The sequence below is a fragment of the Cladophialophora bantiana genome (genome assembly GCF_000835475.1).
Source record: "Cladophialophora bantiana CBS 173.52 unplaced genomic scaffold supercont1.12, whole genome shotgun sequence".
Classification (NCBI taxonomy): Eukaryota; Fungi; Ascomycota; class Eurotiomycetes; order Chaetothyriales; family Herpotrichiellaceae; genus Cladophialophora; species Cladophialophora bantiana.
The window spans coordinates 314,915-338,019 of NW_015971586.1; the positions used below are offsets into that span (position 1 = coordinate 314,915).

Sequence of the window (23,105 nt, forward strand, 5' to 3'; positions counted from 1 at the left end):
CATGCAGCGCAAGAACACTTCCCTTGTAAATTTCTGGCATGGGCTCCAAAGCCGTACGACTCCGAGACAATCAGATGCAGCAGTCTGTGCTTCGATCTTGATGGGCTCTGACCTCGGCCAAGTTCTTGCAGCACTCGAGGACGAGAAAATGCAGACTGTCTGGGCATGTTTAAGCAGACGTCCCAGCAAGCGTGCTCTGGAGGACTGGTCACCGTTTGACGGTGGACGGCTTCCGCAGGGCGCAGAGTGATCTGCTATAACCTGCTCAAGGCGGAAGTTTCTCTGCAGACGCCTCGGTTGGCACGCCCTCCAGATCAAAGTCTGGTCGTTGCAGGAGTCGGCGCAATTGTTCGGGATCAGTTTGTCTTGCCAGATTATGACTCGGCGGGTGATGCACTTTGTCTTGCCGGAAGGCCCGCAGAAATATCACATTATTAAAGGAACGGGCAACCCTGCGTGGGCGGGCATAGAGGGCTTTTAGACCAGACACGTCGCACTGCTGCTACATCAACTTCCCACTGATAATCACCCAGAGTTCGGTGCCCTGGTTATGCCCATTGATGACATCTACAAGGGAACAGAAAGAGCACCTGAGCACCCTGTGGCGCGATGTATTGCGTAAGTTGTTGTTATTGTCGAAGGCGGACAATATGACCATGTTGCCTTCAAGGACATTGACGCCTTCGATGAGGCACACGCGCTGTCGTGCACATAACGCTGGAGACTCTGGACATGACCGGGTCACCGCGGCAGACTGACAAGTCGCAGAGTGGTGTATATTCTGATCTGAGGTAGTGGCCAATGAGCCTTTGGAGAGGGGGGACTTCGTAACATGTGGGAGCCACCACGAATCTCTCTGAAACGCTTGTATATTCATATCGACGAGAGCAAACGCTCTCGCCTATCCATATCACGGGGGTGCCGCCTCCCCTGCCGTAGGAGTCAGATAGAATGCACACCACATAAAGCGCACGCCGAGTGAACGGGATATTGCATTGCTAACATATCGACTTAGCTAAGAGTTCCACAGCGCCGTAACAAGAACTGAACACGGAAGTGCCGATGGCCTCACACCTCAGGGTATTAATACTGTTGAACGAAGGTTGAGTTGTGGATGTGTCTGGTTGATTGTGTTCTGTCCCCCTGGCTATTCAGAGAGACTCTGCCTGTTTATATATACATTGGCCTGTAACCATAAGAGCATTCCTGAAACCTCCTATTCCGTCGCCATCCTACCACAGGTCTGCAGGAACAACGAGGTTGAGGCGGTTTGCGCAGTTGGTGAAGCGCCTAGCGTCTGAGATGGGTTGCCCCAGTGGCGCTCTCGCGACCCTGTCAACAAATACACAGCAAGGCGGATGTTGCCCGCTAACCGGCTGTGTAGACACCCTGGTTCCCCGACTTAAGCTTGGATTGCACTTGAACCATTTAGATAGTGTCTCACGCCCTTACAAAGATCAATCGAAGCAGGACCTGACACTTCCCACAGTTCACGATACATCTAGGGCTGGATTATCTTTCCGCCGGTTTGTGCAGCATCCCAGACATAGCAGGCTGTCTACTGTTCAAGACCTCCACACCTCTTCGCTTTCGTTCTTGAAGCAACTCACCCTTGATGAGGGTCGGTTCAGGTATGTAATTGGGACAGACAAAATCAGTTTCATTTAACCCTGTGAATCGACTAACATGACCGCTTCTCAGCACATCCAAGGACAGCGAATTCCCCGATTCCATCGTCCTCACGGTAGGAGATACCTCATTCTTGACCAACCTTGGGCGGCCAGTCAGTCTTTTAAAATGCCGCTCACCCGACTCGGGTTGTCTTACTCGCGTATCCTCGAACTTGTCCTGATCCCCAGCACCCTTCGCAGCCTTGCTCACTCTATTATCCGTAACCGACTCACAGAATACACCGGAGGCCATTATCAAACCTTCTCCGCCGCTTGGGGCAGTTCCCATTCTTGCATTACCTGCGTGGACAGGTTACGACAACGGCTAAGCCAGTAGAATTACATCCCCGGACCCCTTCCCCAGAATCTAGCATGTGACTAGATGTGTCTCGCGCGGTATGGATCGGCACTCCTACTTCGTGTCCGCGCCATGACCACGAGTCGACCGTGACCGCAGTCAAAGCCTGGTGTAAAGTTCGCTACACTTGAGCCTTAGTAGCCGTTGTCAACATTGATCGTCTGCACAGTGGACAAAACTCATGGCCTCTGCGCCACCAGCCGTCGATGCAAGCCCCGTGAAAGACGTGGAAACAAACCAGTTCTCGTATCTGGTATTTAGGCTTGATAGGGTAGAGGCAAATAGCACTTCAGAAATCAGCACGAGCGTCCAAGTGGGAGAAGAGTGATGCCTACCATACGGGTGTGTCGGACAGACTGGCAGGTGTAGCGATGCGTGAGGCTGCTCTCACCTGCTTCCACGTCTCAGCTTTCAGTAAGGGTGAAGTTTCGTTGAGCGAACGGACCGTGTACTCTGGGTACAGAATCAACGACCCCACGTTGATCCTTGACGACCCGTCGAATGGAGTTTGTCTTCTGTGCCGACCAGTCACTCTGAGATGAAGTTAACAATCTACCCACCATTGCACCCGTATCCTGGCGGAGACATACATTACCATGAACGCCATGAAGACACAGAAGACGAGGAGCGGCAGCGCCCGTTTCCATCTGCCGGTGAAATGGCATTCCCAGTCCATGTCCTCCTGTGGACGGGTCTCATTCCAGCTTTGAGCATCAAGTGATCCATTGAACGGGAAGGCCGGCATCTTTGACACCTGTCCTATGTCTCTGATGGACAAATCCATTCGTAAACTCATAAATCGAAGTGAGTGTCTATTGAACATAGAGTCGTAAATCAAAGTGTGCTCAAATCCAAGGCGATCACGAAGGTACATTTACTTGTCGGGGCACCTTGTGCAGGCGTCGCGGCAGCCGGTCATGTTTGGCAGTGGGCTAAGATTTCAACTCCCAATTCTGGACGTGCCCACGCGCGCACAGGACACCTGATATCGCAAAATCACTACTTGCTGGTCATACAGAATTCGCAGGTGAGTGGAGGAGGCGTCCATCGGGATGATGAGACATCTTACGTAAGTCGCCGCAAAAATCGTCACGTGGCCAGTGTTTACGGAGGTGTGCGCTGCTTTCAAATGACTTGGAGCACAACCCTAACGGCGAGTGCAATAGGCGAGCGTCATTCCAACCCACTACTTCCAATTTGAGCGTGCGAGAAACACCACTGTACTTGGTAGGTGCACATCTCCGTAAAGACTCTTGGCGAGGTGGCCGCATATTCAAGTTCGAGTCGGCGCTTGTCTCTCCTCGACCAACGTCACAAGCCGGATGCCCAGGAAATGAAGGGGGCCGATTAAGAGATATTGGTGGAAGAATGCCCTACCTCTTCCAAGACTAGAACTATGCTGGACGTTGGTGCCAAGGTTTGGGGTCTTGCCAGTGTAACCAGAATGGTCCTTGGCCAAAGTGACACTGAAAATGACGCCTGACAGGGCGTCGGAGTATTGTACAGTAACGCGGTGAGGACGGTCCATAGCCTACTTGTTCCATCGTCTACACATTCTGGCCGCCCCGACCGTCTGAAGGCATTTTGTGTTCTTCGGACATCTTTTTTCGAAAGGCCACGGCTTTATTCTTTCTAGAGACCATCGAATTCCATCTTCTGCCTCGGTACCATTCGTACGTCAATTTTCGACCCATCACCCCCAACGGGCCTTTGCTACTCGGGTATGGCGATTTGCGAACATAGTCCCTTGCCCACCAGGCCCAGGTTCAGCCGATCGCTGGGGAACTAGATTAGGCCCTCATCGCAGCTCAGCCTATTCCCGGCATGTGTTCGGGAGGTGCGCAGGGAGTGCTCCGCAAGGCTCAGTTCAAGCTCAGGGTAAAGCCGCCTTCGTTCACCCTTTAGGATTGAACAGTATTTGGGAAATAGATTTTTCGTCCGTGAGTATTGAGTAATCTAGGTAGAATAATAGGCTCGGAGCCCCCATCTGGCTCGCTAGCCTTGCTATGGGAAAATAAAGGGGCGAGCCTCGGTCACGCACTGTCTCGCTCCGCAGTCCCGGACGCTTTACCAGGTAGATATTTTAAACCCCTCGAGGTACGCTGTTCTTGTGGTGCTCGCGGTATTCATTCTTCGATCTCAATCACCACCTTGCCAAAGAATTTCTGCGCTCTCAGATACTCGTAAGCCTCTCTGGCCTGCTCCAACTTCCACGTCTTCTCGTCTATCACGGGTCTTATACCATTCTCCTCGATGAAAGCCAGCATATCCCTAAACTGCCTTTTGCTGCCCACGAGCACACCTCGCACGAGACAGGCACTCGCAAAACAGTCCCAGAACCCAGTCTGCCTCTGACCAGCTGCTGCTTCGCCTCCGAGGAACCCGATGATCGAGATGATGCCTTCTGGTGCGACGGCTTTCAAGCTTTGCTCCATCGAGGTCTCGCCCCCAACTTCAATGACATGTTGCGCTCCGGTGCCTCCATGTCTCTCGATGTATTCCTTCGCGGCGATGCCCCATTTTGGATCCTCGCGGTAGTTGAGCACAATGTCTGCCCCGAGGTCCCGTAGCCGCCTCTCCTTCCCTTTGTCTCCTGTCGTAGCCACCACATGAGCCCCGAGTGCCCTGGCGAACAGCAAGGCAAAGATACTGACACCGCCAGACCCCTGGGTCAATACCCAGTCTCCGCGCTTCAACGCCCGTCCCTCGACGCCGAACAGAGCATTCCACGCCGTCAAAGCTGCACATGGCAATGTGCTTGCTTCCTTCGCGCTGAGAAACTCGGGCACCTTGATCAAACCCTTAACCCCGAAGACGGCGTGTTTCCTAAGCACCCCATCATTCAACCCTCCGAGACTGCTTGCGCGACTTTGCTTTGTAGGATACCCGTCTTCGAAGTCCTGGAAGAACGTAGGGCATACTTTATCCCCGACCTTGAGGGACTTCACATCGCTGCCGACTGCGACCACCACACCGGCCCCGTCTGAGCACGGCACGACGTCTTCTTTGGTGTAAGCGGGATATAGCCTGAGCGGCATTGCGATATCGCGATAGTTGAGGGAGACCGCGTGCATAGCCACGAGGCAGTCATGCGGGCCCAATGGCGCCACGGGCATCGAAGCGTCGAGCTGGAGGCCATCGAAGCTGCCGGCGGTGAGGTCTATTCGATATCCAGAGGTGGTCGTGGGAATGGCAGCCGCCATGATGGATTCTGATATCGGCCGCCAGATCAGAAATCAACAGCTCCTAAATAGCACGACCCTGGTGACTCCAGAGTAACCCCTCAATGCTGACAAATATGTCTTCTCACAGAATATCAAGTGCAATTCTCGACGTAGTCTTACCACGAGAGGGAATATTGTTCTCTACCATGGTTCTATTTGGACAGACTTGCTTTATACTTGAATGGATGTGGAGAATATGCAACCCCACACAATTCAGCAGCAAAGAGAGGGGCAGAGAGAGAGAGAGAGAGAGGCAGAAGTATACCTACCTGGGTACCTAGGAGGATGATCCAGCAGAATAGGTACACAGGCAGAAATGATGTGTGACTCACGATATCGAATGGCATGGTTGAGATAGATCTGTGTAGCCTGTGGCTTCTGAACAGACGACCCATGGGAATTCTACTCTCTCAACGGTCGATATGAAGAGAGATGTGGCTGAGTATTCTAGCAGCTCGAGACCTTTTCTCATTCCATGTTGATTGCGAAACGAGATATTCAGCAAGCCGTCTCGCCGGGCAAACCTGATTCCTCTAGAGTCTCTCCGCCACCAGACTCAAGTATACATTCCAACACAGTGCGACCGTCGCAAAGAACGGGATCCGCCTTTCAAAGGAAATAACGCTGTGCGCAATGATGTTGGCAAACGGCCAAATCTTGTACCCGTTGACAATGATGGTGAACGTCTTCGTACGCAGATTATGCGGGATCTTGCCAGGCTGGCCGTTCAGAAAACCCATGATGACCAGGAAAGCGACGGTGTTTAGGATGGCGCCCAGTGTGACGCAGTCTATGAACCACTTGGTCCAGATGTTCTTCCAATTCTTCTTTGCCGAAGCTTTCTTTTTCTTCCTCGTCCGCTTCGCCGGTTGTTGTTGTTGTCGTCGTCGCGGACTTGACCCTTCGGCAGCGGTGGTGGGCTCCTGTTCATCTTCTACTTCATCTTCATCGGCGTTGGAGTCTTTTTCAACATCACGATCTTCAAGCGGAATCGAGTGGTAATCTTTGTGTGACGAGGCGGAGGCGGGTACGTGTCGGGGAAACATCTTCTCGAGTAACTCCTGCCATTTGTAGTTTACCGGAGCGGTGACAAGGTCAAGGCAGAGGAAGCGCAGTAGTCGGGGGAGGTCGAATTCAAATGCCTCCTGAGCCTTGGTCAACTTTGCCGCCTCGCCGGAGCCCAGACTGCGAGGGGGAGCATGCACAGTACCTCATTCTTGTGCGCATCAATGATTTGAGCCAGAATGTTGGAGATGGAGACGATGATGGCAGATAGGATCCATGCCTCGAGCAGCGGTCTCCCGGGACGCAATTTAGACAGCCAGCTGTCAGTCGATTCATGAGGCATGATGGCGGTCAATGCACGATTCAAGCAGGGACGGTGTCAGGAACTGGACATCATGCGAGGCTCTGATGGTGGCCGGCGGCGTGAGATGGCTGACTGAATGAGACAGGGAGGCCACGCTGCAGAGCCATGATACAAGGTCGGTGAGCCTGATCGTCGCGTGTCACATTCGAATCCAGCGCCTTGAGTCGCGGGTTGACGATACGATGCACCTCGTGAGCTGTGCGGGCTGTGCAAGTATTACCCCACACAGCCCACAAATGTCCATGATGTCCCACAAGTGTCTCATCATCTGTCATTACAAGCTCCTCGGGTGCCCTTGAGCATGGTTTGTATGTGAATGCTTTTGACATTTCAATCAAGGCACTGCCTTGCTTGCCTCCCCCGCGTCTCACGTCAGGCTTCCAGCCTTGCACAAGCTAATACTCTTCACATCTAGACCTGAAGAATTGTAGAGAGCGAAGCAATTACACCCCCCCCTTCAAAAAAGAAAAAAAAAATTATATGAAAAAAAGGGCGAAGCCAACATGGACCACCGCACTTCCCTCCTTCCACCCCAACTCGCCTCCGTCTTCCGCGGTATCAACATCTCAAGCATCCAGGACGATGACCTCGACCTCTTCTTCCACTGCTGGATCCGTCCACACTGCCCAGCATGCCTGTCCCCGTCAAACCCTTATCCTTGCTCTTGGTGCGCGACATCGCAGACCTGCGTTCCCAACACTATCTACCCTTACCCGTTCGGCATCCTCTCACCTCTCAAGTCCGCCGAAATATGCCCTTTGGCATGGCGGGAGCGGTGGGAAATGCGCGCCAGGCCGTTCAGTTGTCGGTGCTCGAGCATGACCTTTGTGAGTGTCGTGGTTGCGGTGCTGACCACGTTGACGAGCTTGTACTTGATTTGGGCAAGTGTTAAGATTGCGAGATGGGCTGGGAGGAAGTGGAGGAAGCGAAAGCAGGGCTGGTGGAGGTTGAGTAATCGGGTGCCTAGGTGGATACCCTTGTGGAGGGATAGGGACAGGAAGCATTCCTCTTCTACAAGAGCGAACGCAGAGGCTGAGAGGGGTACCGGTGGAGGAGGAGCATTGGCGGCGGGAGAAGCGACACCATTGCTTGCGTGATCTATCGCAGTGGCAAAGTCGTAACTTCTACCTTCATATGTGATATTTGACGATTAGTACAGAGCGGGATAGTTTCAGCGCTCTTGACTTGCTCCCTCTGCTCAAGCATCCTCTCCGCCATCGTCCTCACCGGCGGCTCCTGGCCCTCTACAAACCTTACTAATGCGATACTCAACAGTCAGTCCCCCTTCTCCGACAATGAATCTCCCAGCACCGACAAAGAGCGCCTGTTCCAGGGTTTTGTACCGCATCGACCCCGTCTCAAACGATACTTGTATGACTTCCAACAAGCATGCCCCAGGGGGTGCCTCCGTTAGCACCATACTGTGAATGCGGCATCAAAACGGTCTGGATAGGACAGTATCGAGGAGGGGGAACTGGGGTCGGATAAGACGTACACGAATTGCCAAACTCAGTGGACTTTGCATTGACGCTGCGGCCGAGGATCCGGCGCATTTCATTCGTGATGTCAACTATTCCAGTGTAGTGGATGTGTATCGTCTGCGAGACCGGAACAAAAGAGATCTGGTCGTCAACCATCGGCTCCCAAAGTGCTCCCTGGATTCAAACCGAAAGGAACCGTCGACGAGAAGACGGCAATGAACTGGGGAGAACCTGGATGGGCAAGTGGAAAGTCTACTGACCTCTCCATTCTGATCTCTAATATTCCTCCCCAAGACTTCAATCAGCCTTTTCTCACCACACTCTAGCTCTCCGCATAGAAACAACCCAGAAACAGCTGAGAGCTTCAGAAGATGAACACTCACCCAACAACCAAATCACTCCGCAGCCGCATCCGCCCTCCATCGGGATCATTATGCACATAATCCACCCCCGGGCCTCTCAACCTCGCATCCACTCTGACAGGAAAGCCCGGTTCACTCACAAAAGTGCCCGAAATGAGGGGGACCACTGTCAATGGCGTGCCGCGAGAGAGCGAGCCGACGGGCGTGGCAGGACCGATGACGATGGTGAGGTGAAAGGCGGGCTGGAGGCTGGGGTGGTCGGCTAGAGTCGAGGAGCGCGTAGCAGGCGAAGTGCTCGTGGCGGCGGCCATTTGTGTAGAATCAGGCGCCAAAAAGAGTCGTTGGGATGAGGTTCGTTGGCCGTCACAGATTGAACTGCCTCTGGAGGGGGATCATCCTTTCAGATCCTCACATATTTGACAAGAGGTTGAATGTCAATAGAGTGTCAGAGTGGTTTAAGGAGAGGGAGAAGGAGAAGTAGAAGTGGAAGTAGAACGAGAAAGACCAAAGATCTAATGGGGTCGTAGACGAGGTACATACTATTCGTCATGGAAGGAGTACTTACTACTCAGCGTAAGTACCCCGCAGTACGCATTGTCACCGTCTGCAATCGTTATGAATCTCTAGTACACCAGGATCGAGTATTCAGTATATGTATATGCCCGACTTCAACAAACAGATCCAACCGCATCGCCCGTTAGGCCATAACAAGTCGTCAAGTCTCTAACCTGTCCCAATTCCATAGATCCGTCCCATACCGAATTCACTGGCACACTCCTGGGTCATTGGCTCGTTATCTCACTGATCGTACATTGACAAGAGACGTAAAAGAAAAATAGGAGGGGGCCAAAGAGGAAACAGCACTGGCACTGCCTGGCCTTCTCCCAAAGCAGACATTCATCCAAACTGCTGATCGATCTCATCGTCAGGTTTCGTGTGCACGAAGGCCCGCTTGATAAATGTCTTCCATAGATGATTCTTGCGCGTCTTTGTTTTGTCCTTGTGGCCGCTTTTCTTGGAGGAATCGACATCAATCTCGACATCCTCGGTATCGGCATGGCTCAATTTCAGCCTTTCCCGTCCCATCTTCTCGGCCAGATCCAACATGGAGCGCACCGTCAAGTCTTTCATCTGATATGCTCTGTCGTTGTTCGTTGTGTACTCTGGATAGTAATTGAAGTATTGGTACCGATCTTTCTTCGATGACTTGTCATTATGCATCTGCTCGTGTATATGAGTCAGGTTGGCGTAGTATTGCGTGAACGACAGCAGTGACAGCGACTGCGGAGAATACGCCGGACCGGGAGAAGACGTCCCGGATGGTGGTCTGGGGACTGGGAAGTTGGGTTTCTTCGGCTTCTTTTTGCCTTTCTTCTTCTTCTTCTTCTTGAGATCGTGGGCATCATCTTCCGGGTTCATGTCTTCGTCAGACTCATCTTCCTCCGGTTGCTCCAAGATCGTCTCCTCATATGCTTGACCATCGATGTCGTGTGCAACTGCAGGTTCCCCAATCGCCCCCTCGGCCGGGTGATCGTTCTCCATCCCTGTGATATTGTACTCCACAACGCGAAGCGTCGGAAAGAAGTTTGGAACGACGCTCGGAGACACCAAGGACATGCTGAATCGTTCAGCCCATGGTCCACCGATCGCCTCCAGAAATTTGGCAAGTTCCCTCTCTTCATCCTTCTTTTGGGTATCGACAAAGTCATTCGGGATCGCCTCACCATCCACAGACAAATATGAATATCCGGCTGGCGGGGTGGGTAGTTCTGACCAGCCTGATCTCAATTCATTCAAGTATTGGGCTTTGGCGGCAATGGAAAAGGTGGCGTTATCTGGTTGCGATCTAAGCCGCTTGTCGACCCCCTTGATCTTGAACTTGTAATGCAACTCTTTGACGTCTTGGAACATAAAATGATCGATGTTCATGTGTCCAAAGATCGAGGTGACAATGACATCTCGGTACTGTCGCATCCAAAGGGTAAACTTCTGGTAACAGCTTTCATCCCAGTTCTGTTTGCTCTCAGTCCTGGCCGGCGGCACATGGCCTATAAGTATGGCCTTCATTCCCCGGTTGCGGAGGAATTGTAATTGGATCCGGAGCCACTCCATGTGCTCGTAGCCCGGTTCCGACTTCAAATCGCAGCCATCAACAGCCGAGTTTGAATCGAAAAAATACAGAGTATTGAGGCTAAAGACCGCAAGTTTATTAGGTATGACTTCGGTGAAGAACCAACCACCTCTTGCAAATGAATGACGTTGTGCCTGAGGAACAAACCGGTTCCAGACATCCAGGTAGGCCCGGGTCCACTTGTTCGGCCCAGGTGTGAAGATGTTGTGAGGAAGAATATCGTTGTTCCCAAAGGTAGGAACAATTGGGACGACGAAATCGTTGGTCGGGTCCGGGTCGTCTATGTTGTCCGGTTTGCCAAAAGCCTCAATGAACTTGTCCACAATGAACCGGTTGAGCTTGAGCACCTGTTTATCCGATCGGGGAAGGCGTTCGTCATTGTCGTGGCGGGCCGAGTCGCCAGTCCAGACGACAAAATCAATCTCGTCTTTGAGGTTCGCTTCAATCCATTGGAAGGTCGCATTAACCAGGCTTATGGGGGCATCGCAGTCTGTTACTTCTGCTCCAAAATATGCAGCCTCGCCATGGCCTGAATGGCATTGTTCTTCAGGATCGGAGTGGGATTTGTAGAAGGGGTCGGGATGAATGTCTGCACAAAGGGTCAGCACAGCCGGGGTTGTTGGGGGACCCGCAGTTACCTGTGATGTGCAGGAATCTACCTCGTAATTTTCTGGAAGCAGGTTGGGATTTTGAGGTCGACGATCCAACAATTACCTGCTGTAGGCCATCCTGTTTCCAAGGGATGTTTGGAGGTGCTGCCGCTGCGAAGGCTGCGCAGAGCACCAGGCAGCGGGCAAGGCGAACCATGGCTGAGCTGCTAGTTGCGGTCACATCGACTTGCCCGGGTCGAGGGAACAAAGGGCATCCGAAATAACGAGCGAGAAGTCGATGTATCTGGCCGAAAGAATGTTCCTAGTGAAAAGAAATCCCTTGCAGTCGACGTGCAAAGGCGCAGACGCGGGTGAAAGGTCCTCAAGGTGAAGGTGGTGGAAAATTGGGCTCAGAGAACCCACGTCATCCGGCGAATGGAGGTTCGGTCAAGCGATTTAACTCGCCGGACTGCCAGGGCACCACTGGGCAGCCAAGAGCACCTCCGAGGGCACCTGCGGAAGGAGGCGACTGGCTAGGCGAGCCTAGTTGGACCAACTGCCCCTGCGAGCCGCCCTTAGATGCGCCCCGCGATGCTCAGGCACGGGTCCGAGATTCAGGAAGCAATACCCGACCGCCAGCTGGACGATGTGACGTTGCGGGAAGCCTTTTTTTGCGCACGAGATCGCCAACAAACACTTTGAGACGTGTGTGCGAGCAGATTCCTTCGGGGTTTGAGCACATCTAAATATCGATTGCGGTATCCTGGGACTGCGCATCTCCTCGCTTGATCTTGCAGCTGCCCCCTTTTCCCAAGGGCAAGTTGGCACTGTTGCTTCTGCAACCTCCAAAACTCTGACCGTGAGATGAAGTTGTCCAAGACCAATTAGCGGGACCATGGAATCCACGTGGGCTTCGTTGCGCTCTTACCAGCTCTCAGATGACTTGAGCGCCTGCCCTCCTTTACAGGAGCTGACACCCTCCTTGGTCGCACTCGAGCTGCTTTAGGCTTCTTGGGCCCTGTTATTGGATTCTAATAGGGACGCAGTGCGTGATTTGGGTGAGGGCCGTCGCGAATGGCTTGCATATAACGGGTAATCGAGGACCTTTGACCAAGTGCTGCTTGAGGCACGCGACAGACTTCCATCCCGCACTATTCCTAGGCAGTCCGGCCTGATGTAATTTCTCATCCACTTGCACCAGTACTGCCATCAACTGCGTCCACCATAAAATTCATAGCTCCGCCGAGGTAGCGACCCTTGCGGCATGGGGTACAGCGTTGGCATGTGATAGTCTTCAGGTGGCGTCAGCATTGCTTGTTGCCGCATATCAGGTTGGACAGGGTCATGATAAATTGGAGAACTCGGGAGCTGGCCCAAGGCTGGTCCGTCGTATCGATAGGCGGTTGTATCTGGAAAACCGTTGCCTGCCATACTGCCATATCCGACATTGGTGGTCACTGGAGCATTGACATTGACTGTGCTCGGATACTGCACAGTGCCTAGTTCCATCTGCCTGCTCTTCAATCGTGAAAAAAGCACGGCCGATTCTTGCTCAAACTTTTCCCGCATTTCCGGCATTGACCAGCGATGCCGTGCAAAGTCGAGAATTTCAATGATCTTGCGGAGGCAGATGGCCGCCCGTTGGCCATTGTCTAGAGGTACGGTGTTGGCGAGAGGCGAGCCTTCACGAATAGCATGCGTGGTTTTGATGAGTCGATCAAAATCAGACCACATCACTTCCAGGAACTTCTGTCCCACGTATTTCGCTCGACTGATATCGGCAAATGTCAAGTATGCGTGCCAGGTAACGTCTTGCGTGATGGGCTGCAGAAGATCGGCGTACTGCGCCGAATATTCGAACACGAGTTCCTTGTTGAGATCCGTCATGCTGCTCGCGGGAACCCGCTGGTTTGGCGAAACTACCAAGATTTGGCAATACAGCCTTTCAAGGTTGAAAAGCATCAGATGACGCTGTGACAATGTCGCGGGGATGGTAGAATACCAAGCGTGAATATCGTTCGATACAGAACTGGAATAGGTGGCCGCCGTCGCTAGAGGCCACCGAGATCGAGAAGACCACCTTGTACTCTGATAGAAGGCTGACTGAACGCGACGAATATCGAACAAATAGAGGCATGGTTTAACCGAATGCAGAAAGACTGGGGATGGAGAAGGGTCCGATATTGATTCAGGTAAAGGCACCTCGGAAGCGGAGTCGTCAGTGAATGAGAATGCTCGATCAAGGGACATGCTGACAAGACGGTCAAGAGCGTATACACAGTGGAATATCCTTCGCCGCAGGTCCAATGTATTCTTGCTGATCTTTGACTCTGGCGGCGGCTCGCAGTGCAGCCCGAGATCGACCATGAGGCGGGCAGCCATGCCCACGAGGTACCAGGGGTCGTAGTGTGCAGGGTCTACCAATGAATACTGTACGAGCAGGAGAAGAGCTTGTACTCCGGCAATCGATCCAGGATGTAACACATAGCCAGCTAGTCCTCTAGCCGCCGACATGTGCTGTAGCGCCGTCTTGTCATTCTCGTCTCCTTTGCGTTGCGAATTCGAGGCATACGCAATGGCCAGGATCAGTCGCACATACCACACGTCCAATGGCGTAACAGTTGATGAGATTGCCGAAGACTCGTGGTAGATGCGAGACAGACTTGACATCAGATCCGTCTCGGAGAAGAAAGGGAACAGTACGTATACATTTTCGAGATATTGATTGATCATAGGAGTAATAGCGTATCGTGGGGGCAGCCCTCGTGATTCGAGAGCGGGTAGCTCCTGTCGCGCCGCTGCTGATAGGAGAAGCTTCGCAAATGACATGGTTGAGGTAAACCCGTGGAAATCGCGGGATGTGGCGTTGACGGTGAGAAAACCAAAGTCACTGACCAACTCGTCGACATCTGAGGCCTCCTTTCGGCGGGCTCCGCTTATCTTTCGTCGCTGAGGAGGGCGTCCTGTCACCGATTGAGTGCCGGACAGCGTCCGCTGACCAGCAGCCTCTGCTCGAGCAACATCGATCTTCTTTTGTAGCCGTTGAGCCGCAGCTTCTAGAGCCGCAACATAGCTTCGTTCCTTGCCTCGAGCAAATTCGTCGTTGGCACTGGTGCAGCTGGTGGACTTGCCAGATCTCTCACAAGCGGTACAAGCGGGCAGTTTTCCATCGCATTTGATCTTCGCAGAGCGACATCTGGCGCAGGCCGCAACGGGTCTGGACACCCTCAAGGAAGGCGATAAAAGGGCCTCGATGGACTCGGTCTTGGTCATGGTTGATGAAGGGAGTGTGTGGAAGTGACGGTCAACGCATTTCTGCTCGGGGGAAATGTAGTCGCCGGGTCGATGATAATATGAACACTAGCTGCAGACTTGTATCCAGTACCGCGTCTTTGGTAAGAGTGTCAGAGGGCGTGGCTTTCAGCAGAGATCAAATGAGCACATGGATTGATTCGACAATCTGGGTGCCAGCCCAACGGAAGCTGAGTTGACGACGTTGCCGTCGTTGTCCGTCGTGGTTGGTGATGATAATGAATTTGTCCTGCGCTCTGATTATTATCAGCGAGGTTCATCGTCATGTACGAACTACTGAGGGGTCGGTCTGTGGGCACTTAGCCTCAATCATGCCCCCTTCCCCCCTCTTTTGAATGCTGCTGCAGGTCACTGGCGCCCACTGGCGCCCACTGGCTTCCATGTGCACCCCACTGGCACCTGTTCCCCGCCCAATTGGACAGCAACCGAAGGGCCACCAGCCAACTGCTGATACCTACAAGTACCAAGTTCAAGTAGACCTCAGCCGAGAGGGATCCCTGAACGCCTGGACCCCCGTCAGGCCTTAACGGCCCCTGCCTGCCCTTCCCAACCACAGGCATTACACGTCAAGTCTTGGGCACCTCCTAGGCGAATAGGCGTCATGGCAGCCCTACTTGGCTGTCTCCTGCCCTCCTCAGCTCGGTGCTTTCAGCTCAGCGTCGACTCTTTCGGTCTGAACTGCGCAGGAGCCAGAATCCTCTCGACAGTTGGCTGGCACCTTGTTCGTCACCATCTATGGTCGACCTTTACATCTGGCCTTAGCACCTGAATCTCTATTACTAGCCTCTGTCGCGCTGAAGTCTACCTCTCATTGCTGACAGGCTCACTGGTTTTCCGATAGGCGGTAACCCTGTGCCCAAACTCTCAACGCAATCCAATGGAGGCCGGCCTCACCTAACGCACTGTCCAACGTCTGATCATGAGCGAACTCCCTATGCTTTATTTATCACTGGCAGGCCACGCACGAATGATGAGGAATGGAACTCGATCTCTATTGCAGACAACGCTCACCATCATAACAACCTAGACGTCAACCTCTGCTGTCGGCTTCCTGAATTGATGGCAGCCAGCGAAAATGCGATCATGGCTGACTCGCCCGAGACGGCGCGAGCCCGGGATAAGGTCCACCACACGGTGACTGCCTGTGTTCGATGTAGACAAGTGAGCCTTCTCTTCGTTCCGTCAGTTTTCTTGGGGTAGTCGTCATTGACTTGTCGCAGAGAAAGACACGGTGCGACCCCACGCTCCCCCGATGTGAGCCGTGCGAGAGGAGCAATGCGCACTGCGAATACTACGACTCCACTAAGAATAGGACCATTCCGAGAACATACATCACATCTCTGCAGGAAACTGTACGCCGACTCAATGAAGAACTCAAGGCTCTGCAGAAAGAGGAGGACTATGAGCCCGACCACGAGGCTATGGCACGCGGCGCCGGCTTGGTCAAATTCAGTGAGAATGACGAATGCCGGTTCCTAGGTCCCTCGAGCGGCATTGCCATCACCCGGTTCGTTATGGAGTTCGCAAAACAGAACTCTATCCGGAGGACAATCAAGGACGTTGTACCACAGCATGCTGCTCAAGAGATCAAAGACAAGTTCGACGAGGAGAGCAGCAAGCCTACGTCGAAAGTGTATCCTCTCATCAGTTCAGTCGCTGCTCCCGAACTCCCAAATCGTGATCTCATGGATCGCCTAGTCGAGATTTACATGGTTAAAGCCCAATACATGCTCCCACTTCTTCACGAACCTTCTTTCCGCAAAGAGCTCCAGGCTGTGTATGACGGTTCAACCGATCCTACTCTCAATTTTCAGGTCCGTCTTGTTGTTGCAATTAGCATGCAGAAGCTGGACCCGCGATACGCTGGACTCGCCGACAGCTATTATCTGGCTGCCCTACCTTTTTTATCGAGCGCTGTTCAGAAGATGGATGTGTCAACGCTTCAGTGCTTCGCGCTCATCGCCCAATATTCACTGCTCACACCAACTCGAACAGCAGCATACTGGGTGGTTGGGATTGCAGCAAGGCTATGTCAAGAGCTGGGCTTGTGTGAAGAAGAGACGATTCATCGACCGCCTTCTGGCGCCCGGCCCAATGCTCTGGAAGTGGACATGCGACGGCGATTGTTTTGGATCATAACCTCCATGGAGTACGGTCTCGCGCACAGTCTCGGAAGACCGAGCGCCTTTGGCGTGACTGTGGACAACATCAACGTCAATTTTTTCGAGCTTTGCGACGATAAATATATCAGTGCGGACGGACTGTTACCGGGTCACCATGCGATCATGAAGAAATGTATCTCAATACATTTCTTCAAGATGAGGTTGCTCCAGGCCGAGATCAGGCGAACCCTGTATCTCAAGAAGCGCGAAGCACCGATGCACGATCAAGACCCGTGGTTTCACCAGATGCTAACCAAGATCAACAACTGGGTTAGTGATTGTCCGAAGAACGACGAGGGATCTGGGTTGAGCGAAGCCTGGTTTATTGGCCGGAAAAACACAATGATAGTATTTATGTATCGACCTTCACCTCAAATTCCCAGCCCATCCCTCTACGCAGCTCAGCAATGCTACTCTGCAGCCACCTTTAACATCCAGCTCCAGAAACGCCAAGTGGAAGGGCACTTGATCGACATCACCTGGATCTTCACCCAGGCCATCTTCATGGCTCTCAATACAGTGCTCTGGTGCCTATCCTATCCTGGTATTCGTCAACAGCATCCCCTGGAAGAGGTGCAGATGCACATCCGAGACGCACTCAGTGCGATCGACCTCTGCGCCGACCGCTGGCCGGGAGTGCGTTCCGCTCAACAACTCTATGAAAATCTCGTCTTTGGCTGTCTCAAGGCCTACGAAGCCGATAGCAAGGAATCACCCGCGTCGCAATCAGACTATGTCTCCTCCACGGCGACCCAGGATTTGAGTTCGTCCGCTGCGTCTCAGTTTGCGAACAGTCCAGCAAGTACAACAAATACCTCGATCTATGGAGCCCAATCCCCGCAATCTATTCACAGCGTACACGGTGCACCAAACAATCACAGCTTCAAGAACGCAGCGGCCGGCTACATCGATCATTCGACGCAACACCAGTTCCATCCTCAACCGGAGATGCTCCCTACATCAACACAACCCCTGGCCAACCCGCAACAACAGTATATCCCCGTGACCGCACATCCATGCCTTCCCCGCATCGATGCTGCATCCATGCATTACAGTCTTCCTTGCTTCGACCCACATTCCTTCCCAGCGACCACCGGCGCCACCACGGATGCGGGTGGTCCCTGGACAGCTGCACCTCTAATCCCAGGGGTGATCCCCGGCATAACCGGCTCTCCCAATATGAACTACGATGAGCTTCCATACCTCGCCTCTTTCGGTCAAGAGTATAGTCGGTATATGGGACAATACTTCCCTCCACCGGGTCCGCAAGGGCCTCCTAGTTCTACGGGGACGGGAGCGGTACCAGGCAGTAATCATGGTGCAGCTACCAGAGTAGGCAATGCGGGTAATTATGCGATGCAGAGCCTCAGTTCCCAGCAACAAATGGAACTCATGGCGATCCTGGAGAGTGAGCGAAGTAAAGGCCAGCTGCCAGACGTAAGTGGAATGGTTAGTGATGCGACGACGTTTTATACGGCGCAATTGCCGTAAAGCATGATTTCCACGCCGCTCGACATAATATCGGGCTCGCAGCCTTCAACGGGCCGGAAAAGGAAGAGGGACACGAAACGCACTGGTACAAGGAAGCAACAGGCATTCATCTTCCGCCCGCCGGCATTACTCCAGGGCCAATTGGTTTACGTCGACCCTGTCCATTAGCCGAACATAAGATCTCAAGCCAAGAGGAATGGTCCAAACTGGTCCTTTTTCCCTCTGAACACTATTATTAATTATTCGACACCAAGGGATCTACGAGATCACTCCAGGAGATTGGTACCGAACGGCCCCCATTGCTATTCTAGCTAACCATCGTCCATCTTGGCATTCGGCAACTTTTGCTCCCAGGGACACGAATTGAAACCCAGGCTCCAAGGCAGACACACTCACCCCGATTGACACCCACACTCACACCCCCAGAGAGCAGATCGACGTTTAAACGCGATGCGCCTTACGTCTTGCCTGCCAAGAGCCTAATTTAAGGTTTTCGGAACATTGCATTGAAACGGCCACACCGTCTCCTCTCGGAGGGGTTGAGAACCAGGCTCACCATCACGGTCTCGATGATGCCTGGCTCAAAGCCAAGTCGACAGCCTAAGTCTTCGCCCCAGCAAATAGGCGGCCGGGAAAATATCTATATCGGGGGCACTCCATCATGTAAGGCAACGCCAAGCACTGCGTCGCGTCCATCAAGCACGACAGGGAATATGTATAGAAGCGGTGGAGGGCGCATATATTTAGGATTCTTGATGTATGGGGCAACGGTACGAGCGCAAGGGAAATGGTGGCGGCTTGAAGATGAGTCGAGGGAGGGTGGGAAAGCAAAAAGGAAACGGAAAGGCCAGCCGAAAGTCGCACTTTTGGGAGCCTTACGAGGTACACCTCAAGCCGTGAGCCTTGGGTCTGCGACCTATGAGCCTTTGGGATGAGGCTCGAATCGTGTATGATGCAATGTCTGGTGCGGTTTGGAATGTTGAAGACCTATAATGAGAATCGATATGTAATGCAATGCAATGCCACGTAAAGTGAAAGAAGTTGAACGAGGAACGTGCTGCAGACGATCAACCGAATATTGCGCACGCAGTGGCCTACATGCATAGATCGAGAACCATGCAACAAAAGTCCAACAGGGATAGTGCACACCAATGCATGCACGCAGGTCCCAGCATTGTTCCTCATGGATCCTTTCAAAGCGCCCGAGGAATTGCGTAATCGGCTTGTGTAGGCGCGAGGTGCGTACACCATACGCACACAGTAATCAGCCGACGTGGTGCTTGATTATGGTACATATCCGTTGCACGGGGGAGAGTTCTTGTCACAAAAGCCCCCCCTCCCGGAGGGCAAACACAAGCGAACGTGTACCTGGGTCCTCTGCGCACCCAGCAGCAATCGTGAAGGGGGGTTCCTCCTTCTGGAACAATGTCCGGCTTCCCGGAATCATAGTCTCCCCGCCAGCAAGACAGGGTCCGCCGAAACCTACAAAGATTCCATGCACGAAAGCAGATCCGAGGTACCAGTTCACCGGGGCCCTTCTCGGGAAAGATAAATGCCGCTGTCGGTGAGTTAATTAAGTGGTCTGGTTCGCGAACAAGAGCGCGATCAGGCTGTATGTATGTACAGCACCCTGCAAGGAGTTTGTTGGGTTGGGGGGGCCTGAAAGTTCCCTTTAGGCGGGTTTTGAGATAGATGGTCCAATCCTTTTCCACGGCTGCATTGATGTCGGAAAATTGGCGTCAAATGATGCGGTGCCATTGGCGTCGTGGACTTGCATTTTCACGGTCATTCCGGGCCGTTGAGTCGATGGCACGAAGTGGATCAATTGGTCAGACTGGCAGCACAGCCACCTTGTTCTGCTCGGTGGCCTTGACACCGGCGGACAAGCCACACAGAGCCTTTTCGCTTGTTCTCGCATCTGGTTGCGGTTTCCCCATTGATTCGAGCGTCTCGCTAACAACAAGTGAGGCGTGTTCTTCTCGCAGGTCTTTTGCTCACTTTGGTTGAGGTGAAATGATGTAGAGGGTTCTCTACTTGTACGGAGTACCTCGCATCTCCTTGCCCATTCATGAGTTGGCATAAGGCTTCAGCCACAGAGGAAGCGGGGTGTGGCGCCGTGCCTGCGATTGGCCTGCACAGAAGAGCTTATCCTTTATTGTCAGCTTGGCGCACAGGGGGTTGATTTTGACTTTTGGACCTCGGCATTTCATCAAGTTGTGGAGTCAATGTCTGCCACAGCATCCAGTCGCGAGGCCCGAAGCCTCACGGCCCTCGAGGCTGTGCAATACGGGGCCTATTGCAAGGCCTTTTGTCGCTGTCCACAGGAAATGACCATGGCGCCACATTTACGATTTGTTAGGAGGCCCAAGAGGTCCAGAGCCGCATAATCCCACGACTTTTATCCCACCACTTCCCAAATCGGGCCTGGGAAGCCACACCAGTGGCTTGGACGTGCTAGATCGGGGTTGGTGACATGGGCATGATGCTGGCCTGGCATCAAGTCTACATCTACGGGTTGCCCCAGGCTCGAGTCAATATCAACTCACCTCGCTCCGCAAAGAATGGTTCGTTTCCTTCAACATCCTGTGTTGCACAGATCCAGCAGCCGGTCACTTTCATTTAACCTCCCAGACATGCACCCGCTCCCCTTCTTCTCTTCACAGTCTCTCGTTCCACCTCGTCCTCGTTGACCTTCCTTGCCTTTGGTGTATCAATTCGTTCCAGGCCGCTGGTCGGGCTTCCTTTTCGTCCTTCCTGGCAGTGCGATTCTCTCCTTGGCGCGCTGACTGATTGGTTGTAATCTCGTGCCACTGGTGATCATGGACCAATTCGGGTTTCCTTTTTCGACGCCCCATGCAGACCATCAGTCGCTGGCTCCGCCCGTCGGGCGGGTGATCCACAGTTCAACTTCGGAGCTGGAAATCCGATATCCTGACCAACTAGGACTTCATTCGCATGGTGCGATCGCCACCCCGATGGATCCAGCACATGCATTCCGGCAACCAACCTGGTCACAGCACCTCGAACAAACCCCGGTCAGTTTTTTAAGTGACGATTCGCAAACATCCCTCTCACATCACGAAACGTCAAACACTCTCATGGCCGCAATTCTCAGTCGACCCGACATTGCAGCCTTTCGAGACACAGTATGCAGCTACCTCCGCCTGACATCCGGACTGTGGGCTGAGTTGTACAAACCGCGAGAGTACTCAACTGCTCACCACCTCCTTACCCGCTGCCTCTCCCAGAAGTACGGCAGACTCCCCCCTGACTTGTGGCGCCTGATCAACGAGTTAAGAGACCATCATGATTTCGAGCATTCACGCTATGACTATATCGACATCATCTCCTCAATTCCGACGCCAAAAAATCAGTTTCCGAACCATTTGGCACCATCCGCGTACGAAGGACGAGCATTCAGCGGTTCATGTAGTTGGTCGGTTCCTCGTCCGCCTGAGGAAAGCAGTCCTCTTGTGGGCCAAATCTCCAGTCCAGTTCCGGGCCCAGTCGGCCAAACAAGATGCACAACACCTGTTTTTACGGCGAATGGCAGGAGAAGATTCCAAACTTCTTCCAACCCGAGGAAGAAAGGAAGAGCACCGAAAGGAGAGAGGTACAAATGCCCTTATACGAATTGCAGGCATGACGCTTTTCGGAATGCTGGGAACTTCAGCAACCATATGCGCAATTGTCATGCGGAATCTGAGTATCGCAACCAGCATCCAGCAGATTTTCTGGTGCCAGATTCATCGCCCCAGCTGAGCAATCAGGGCGACACCACGTCTTCCGCGGTTACAAATGCGAGCGACTCACCTTTGACTCGGCGACGATTGTCCGAGGAGTCCGGCACCAATGAAGACGGGGCGGCGACCGCTGACGACGAGGATGTGAGAGATATCGGCGACATCATTTTCCCTGCTGAACAAGATGAATTCCAAACCAGCATGAGCCAAGGGATGTTCAGTCAAGGCGCTCCAGGAGCGCCTGTAACCGGCGGGATAGCGTGCGGTTCTCTTTTGGAGGCCTTCAGATTTGTTCCGGCTAATTATCAAGCACAGCATCATGCTATGTCACAAGGACTCAATGACATGCCTCGATCATCTCCCAGAGAGGATATTGAGTTTAGCCAACTTCAAATCATGAATGAACAGGAGTGGGACACACGGAGAAGAGGTTAGCTTGGATAGACAGCAGTGCATTCAGAAAAAGGTGAATGCTTGCCGCGAGGTTGTAGATCAAGATGCACATGCTGCAAGTAAAAGATACCAGCTAGACGTAGGCCCTTTTAGCCCACGTTCCTCCACTTAATTGAATATTCTTTACAAAACTCGCATTGCCGGCATGGGGGCAAAGCACACGAAGTCGGTGGGGACCTGTAGCACTTACAGGCGCTGTAGCATTTCCATGTTAATGAGTGGTTGTACCGCCATGACCATATCGCAAGAGGCTGGTTCGGCAACAAATATGTTAGAATGGCGGGTTGGATCTCGCCAGGGGATTTCAAATCGCCGAGTGCCTGGGGGGAGAGTCTGGGTTGCCGCTGGGCCGGCATGATGTGGTCGAACAGCTCGGGATTGCGGGAACGTACTCCGTATGCAAAGGAAGTCGACCTTTGTTGAAGGGTCGACTTGCGGAGGCGAGATGCAGTTCCTCGTCTGAGGCCGGCATCAGTCGCCCAATAGCCCTTGTCGACAGAGATGGATGATGACCAGAGGGCATGGAACTTTGCTTGCAGTCGCCCAAAGTGGCGGTGGGAAAAAGTCGTTGATGGAAGGCAAACTGATGATGCCATCAAAAATTCCTCCGCTTCGATTTGATGATATAGAGGAGAGACGAAACCTGAAACACACCTGTTGGAGCTAGTCTCTGAACTAGCTCACCTTGTGACCGCGCCTCCGAAGTCTAAGAATAATCTGGGGACAAGGAGAAATAATGATGTCGAGGGACAAGGTGCC

The 23,105-nt window shown here is 53.0% G+C and overlaps 8 protein-coding genes across 8 annotated transcripts; 2 read left to right on the forward strand and 6 right to left on the reverse strand.

The window, feature by feature from the left end:
• Window positions 1–2,359: 2,359 nt before the first annotated feature.
• On the reverse strand, window positions 2,360–2,773 carry Z519_08012 (uncharacterized protein; the record flags this gene model as incomplete). The annotated part of the gene is made up of 2 exons (XM_016765742.1): window positions 2,360–2,561; window positions 2,619–2,773. The coding sequence occupies 2 exons, from the start codon at window positions 2,771–2,773 to the stop codon at window positions 2,360–2,362; spliced, it is 357 nt and encodes a 118-aa protein (XP_016617787.1).
• A 1,381-nt stretch (window positions 2,774–4,154) lies between these two features.
• Window positions 4,155–5,231, reverse strand: Z519_08013 (uncharacterized protein; the record flags this gene model as incomplete). The annotated part of the gene is made up of 1 exon (XM_016765743.1): window positions 4,155–5,231. The coding sequence occupies one exon, from the start codon at window positions 5,229–5,231 to the stop codon at window positions 4,155–4,157; it is 1,077 nt and encodes a 358-aa protein (XP_016617788.1).
• A 554-nt stretch (window positions 5,232–5,785) lies between these two features.
• Window positions 5,786–6,600, reverse strand: Z519_08014 (uncharacterized protein; the record flags this gene model as incomplete). Its single annotated transcript, XM_016765744.1, has 2 exons — window positions 5,786–6,397; window positions 6,463–6,600. The coding sequence occupies 2 exons, from the start codon at window positions 6,598–6,600 to the stop codon at window positions 5,786–5,788; spliced, it is 750 nt and encodes a 249-aa protein (XP_016617789.1).
• A 730-nt stretch (window positions 6,601–7,330) lies between these two features.
• Window positions 7,331–8,775, reverse strand: Z519_08015 (uncharacterized protein; the record flags this gene model as incomplete). The annotated part of the gene is made up of 2 exons (XM_016765745.1): window positions 7,331–7,745; window positions 8,486–8,775. 2 exons carry the CDS (start codon window positions 8,773–8,775, stop codon window positions 7,331–7,333), a joined length of 705 nt encoding a protein of 234 aa, XP_016617790.1.
• Window positions 8,776–9,361: 586 nt separating this feature from the next.
• Window positions 9,362–11,402, reverse strand: Z519_08016 (uncharacterized protein; the record flags this gene model as incomplete). Its single annotated transcript, XM_016765746.1, has 2 exons — window positions 9,362–11,184; window positions 11,234–11,402. 2 exons carry the CDS (start codon window positions 11,400–11,402, stop codon window positions 9,362–9,364), a joined length of 1,992 nt encoding a protein of 663 aa, XP_016617791.1.
• A 992-nt stretch (window positions 11,403–12,394) lies between these two features.
• On the reverse strand, window positions 12,395–14,458 carry Z519_08017 (uncharacterized protein; the record flags this gene model as incomplete). The annotated part of the gene is made up of 1 exon (XM_016765747.1): window positions 12,395–14,458. The coding sequence occupies one exon, from the start codon at window positions 14,456–14,458 to the stop codon at window positions 12,395–12,397; it is 2,064 nt and encodes a 687-aa protein (XP_016617792.1).
• A 1,122-nt stretch (window positions 14,459–15,580) lies between these two features.
• Z519_08018 (uncharacterized protein) lies at window positions 15,581–18,150 on the forward strand (the record flags this gene model as incomplete). The annotated part of the gene is made up of 2 exons (XM_016765748.1): window positions 15,581–15,658; window positions 15,718–18,150. The coding sequence occupies 2 exons, from the start codon at window positions 15,581–15,583 to the stop codon at window positions 18,148–18,150; spliced, it is 2,511 nt and encodes an 836-aa protein (XP_016617793.1).
• Window positions 18,151–20,969: 2,819 nt separating this feature from the next.
• Window positions 20,970–22,328, forward strand: Z519_08019 (uncharacterized protein; the record flags this gene model as incomplete). The annotated part of the gene is made up of 1 exon (XM_016765749.1): window positions 20,970–22,328. One exon carries the CDS (start codon window positions 20,970–20,972, stop codon window positions 22,326–22,328), a length of 1,359 nt encoding a protein of 452 aa, XP_016617794.1.
• Window positions 22,329–23,105: the final 777 nt, after the last annotated feature.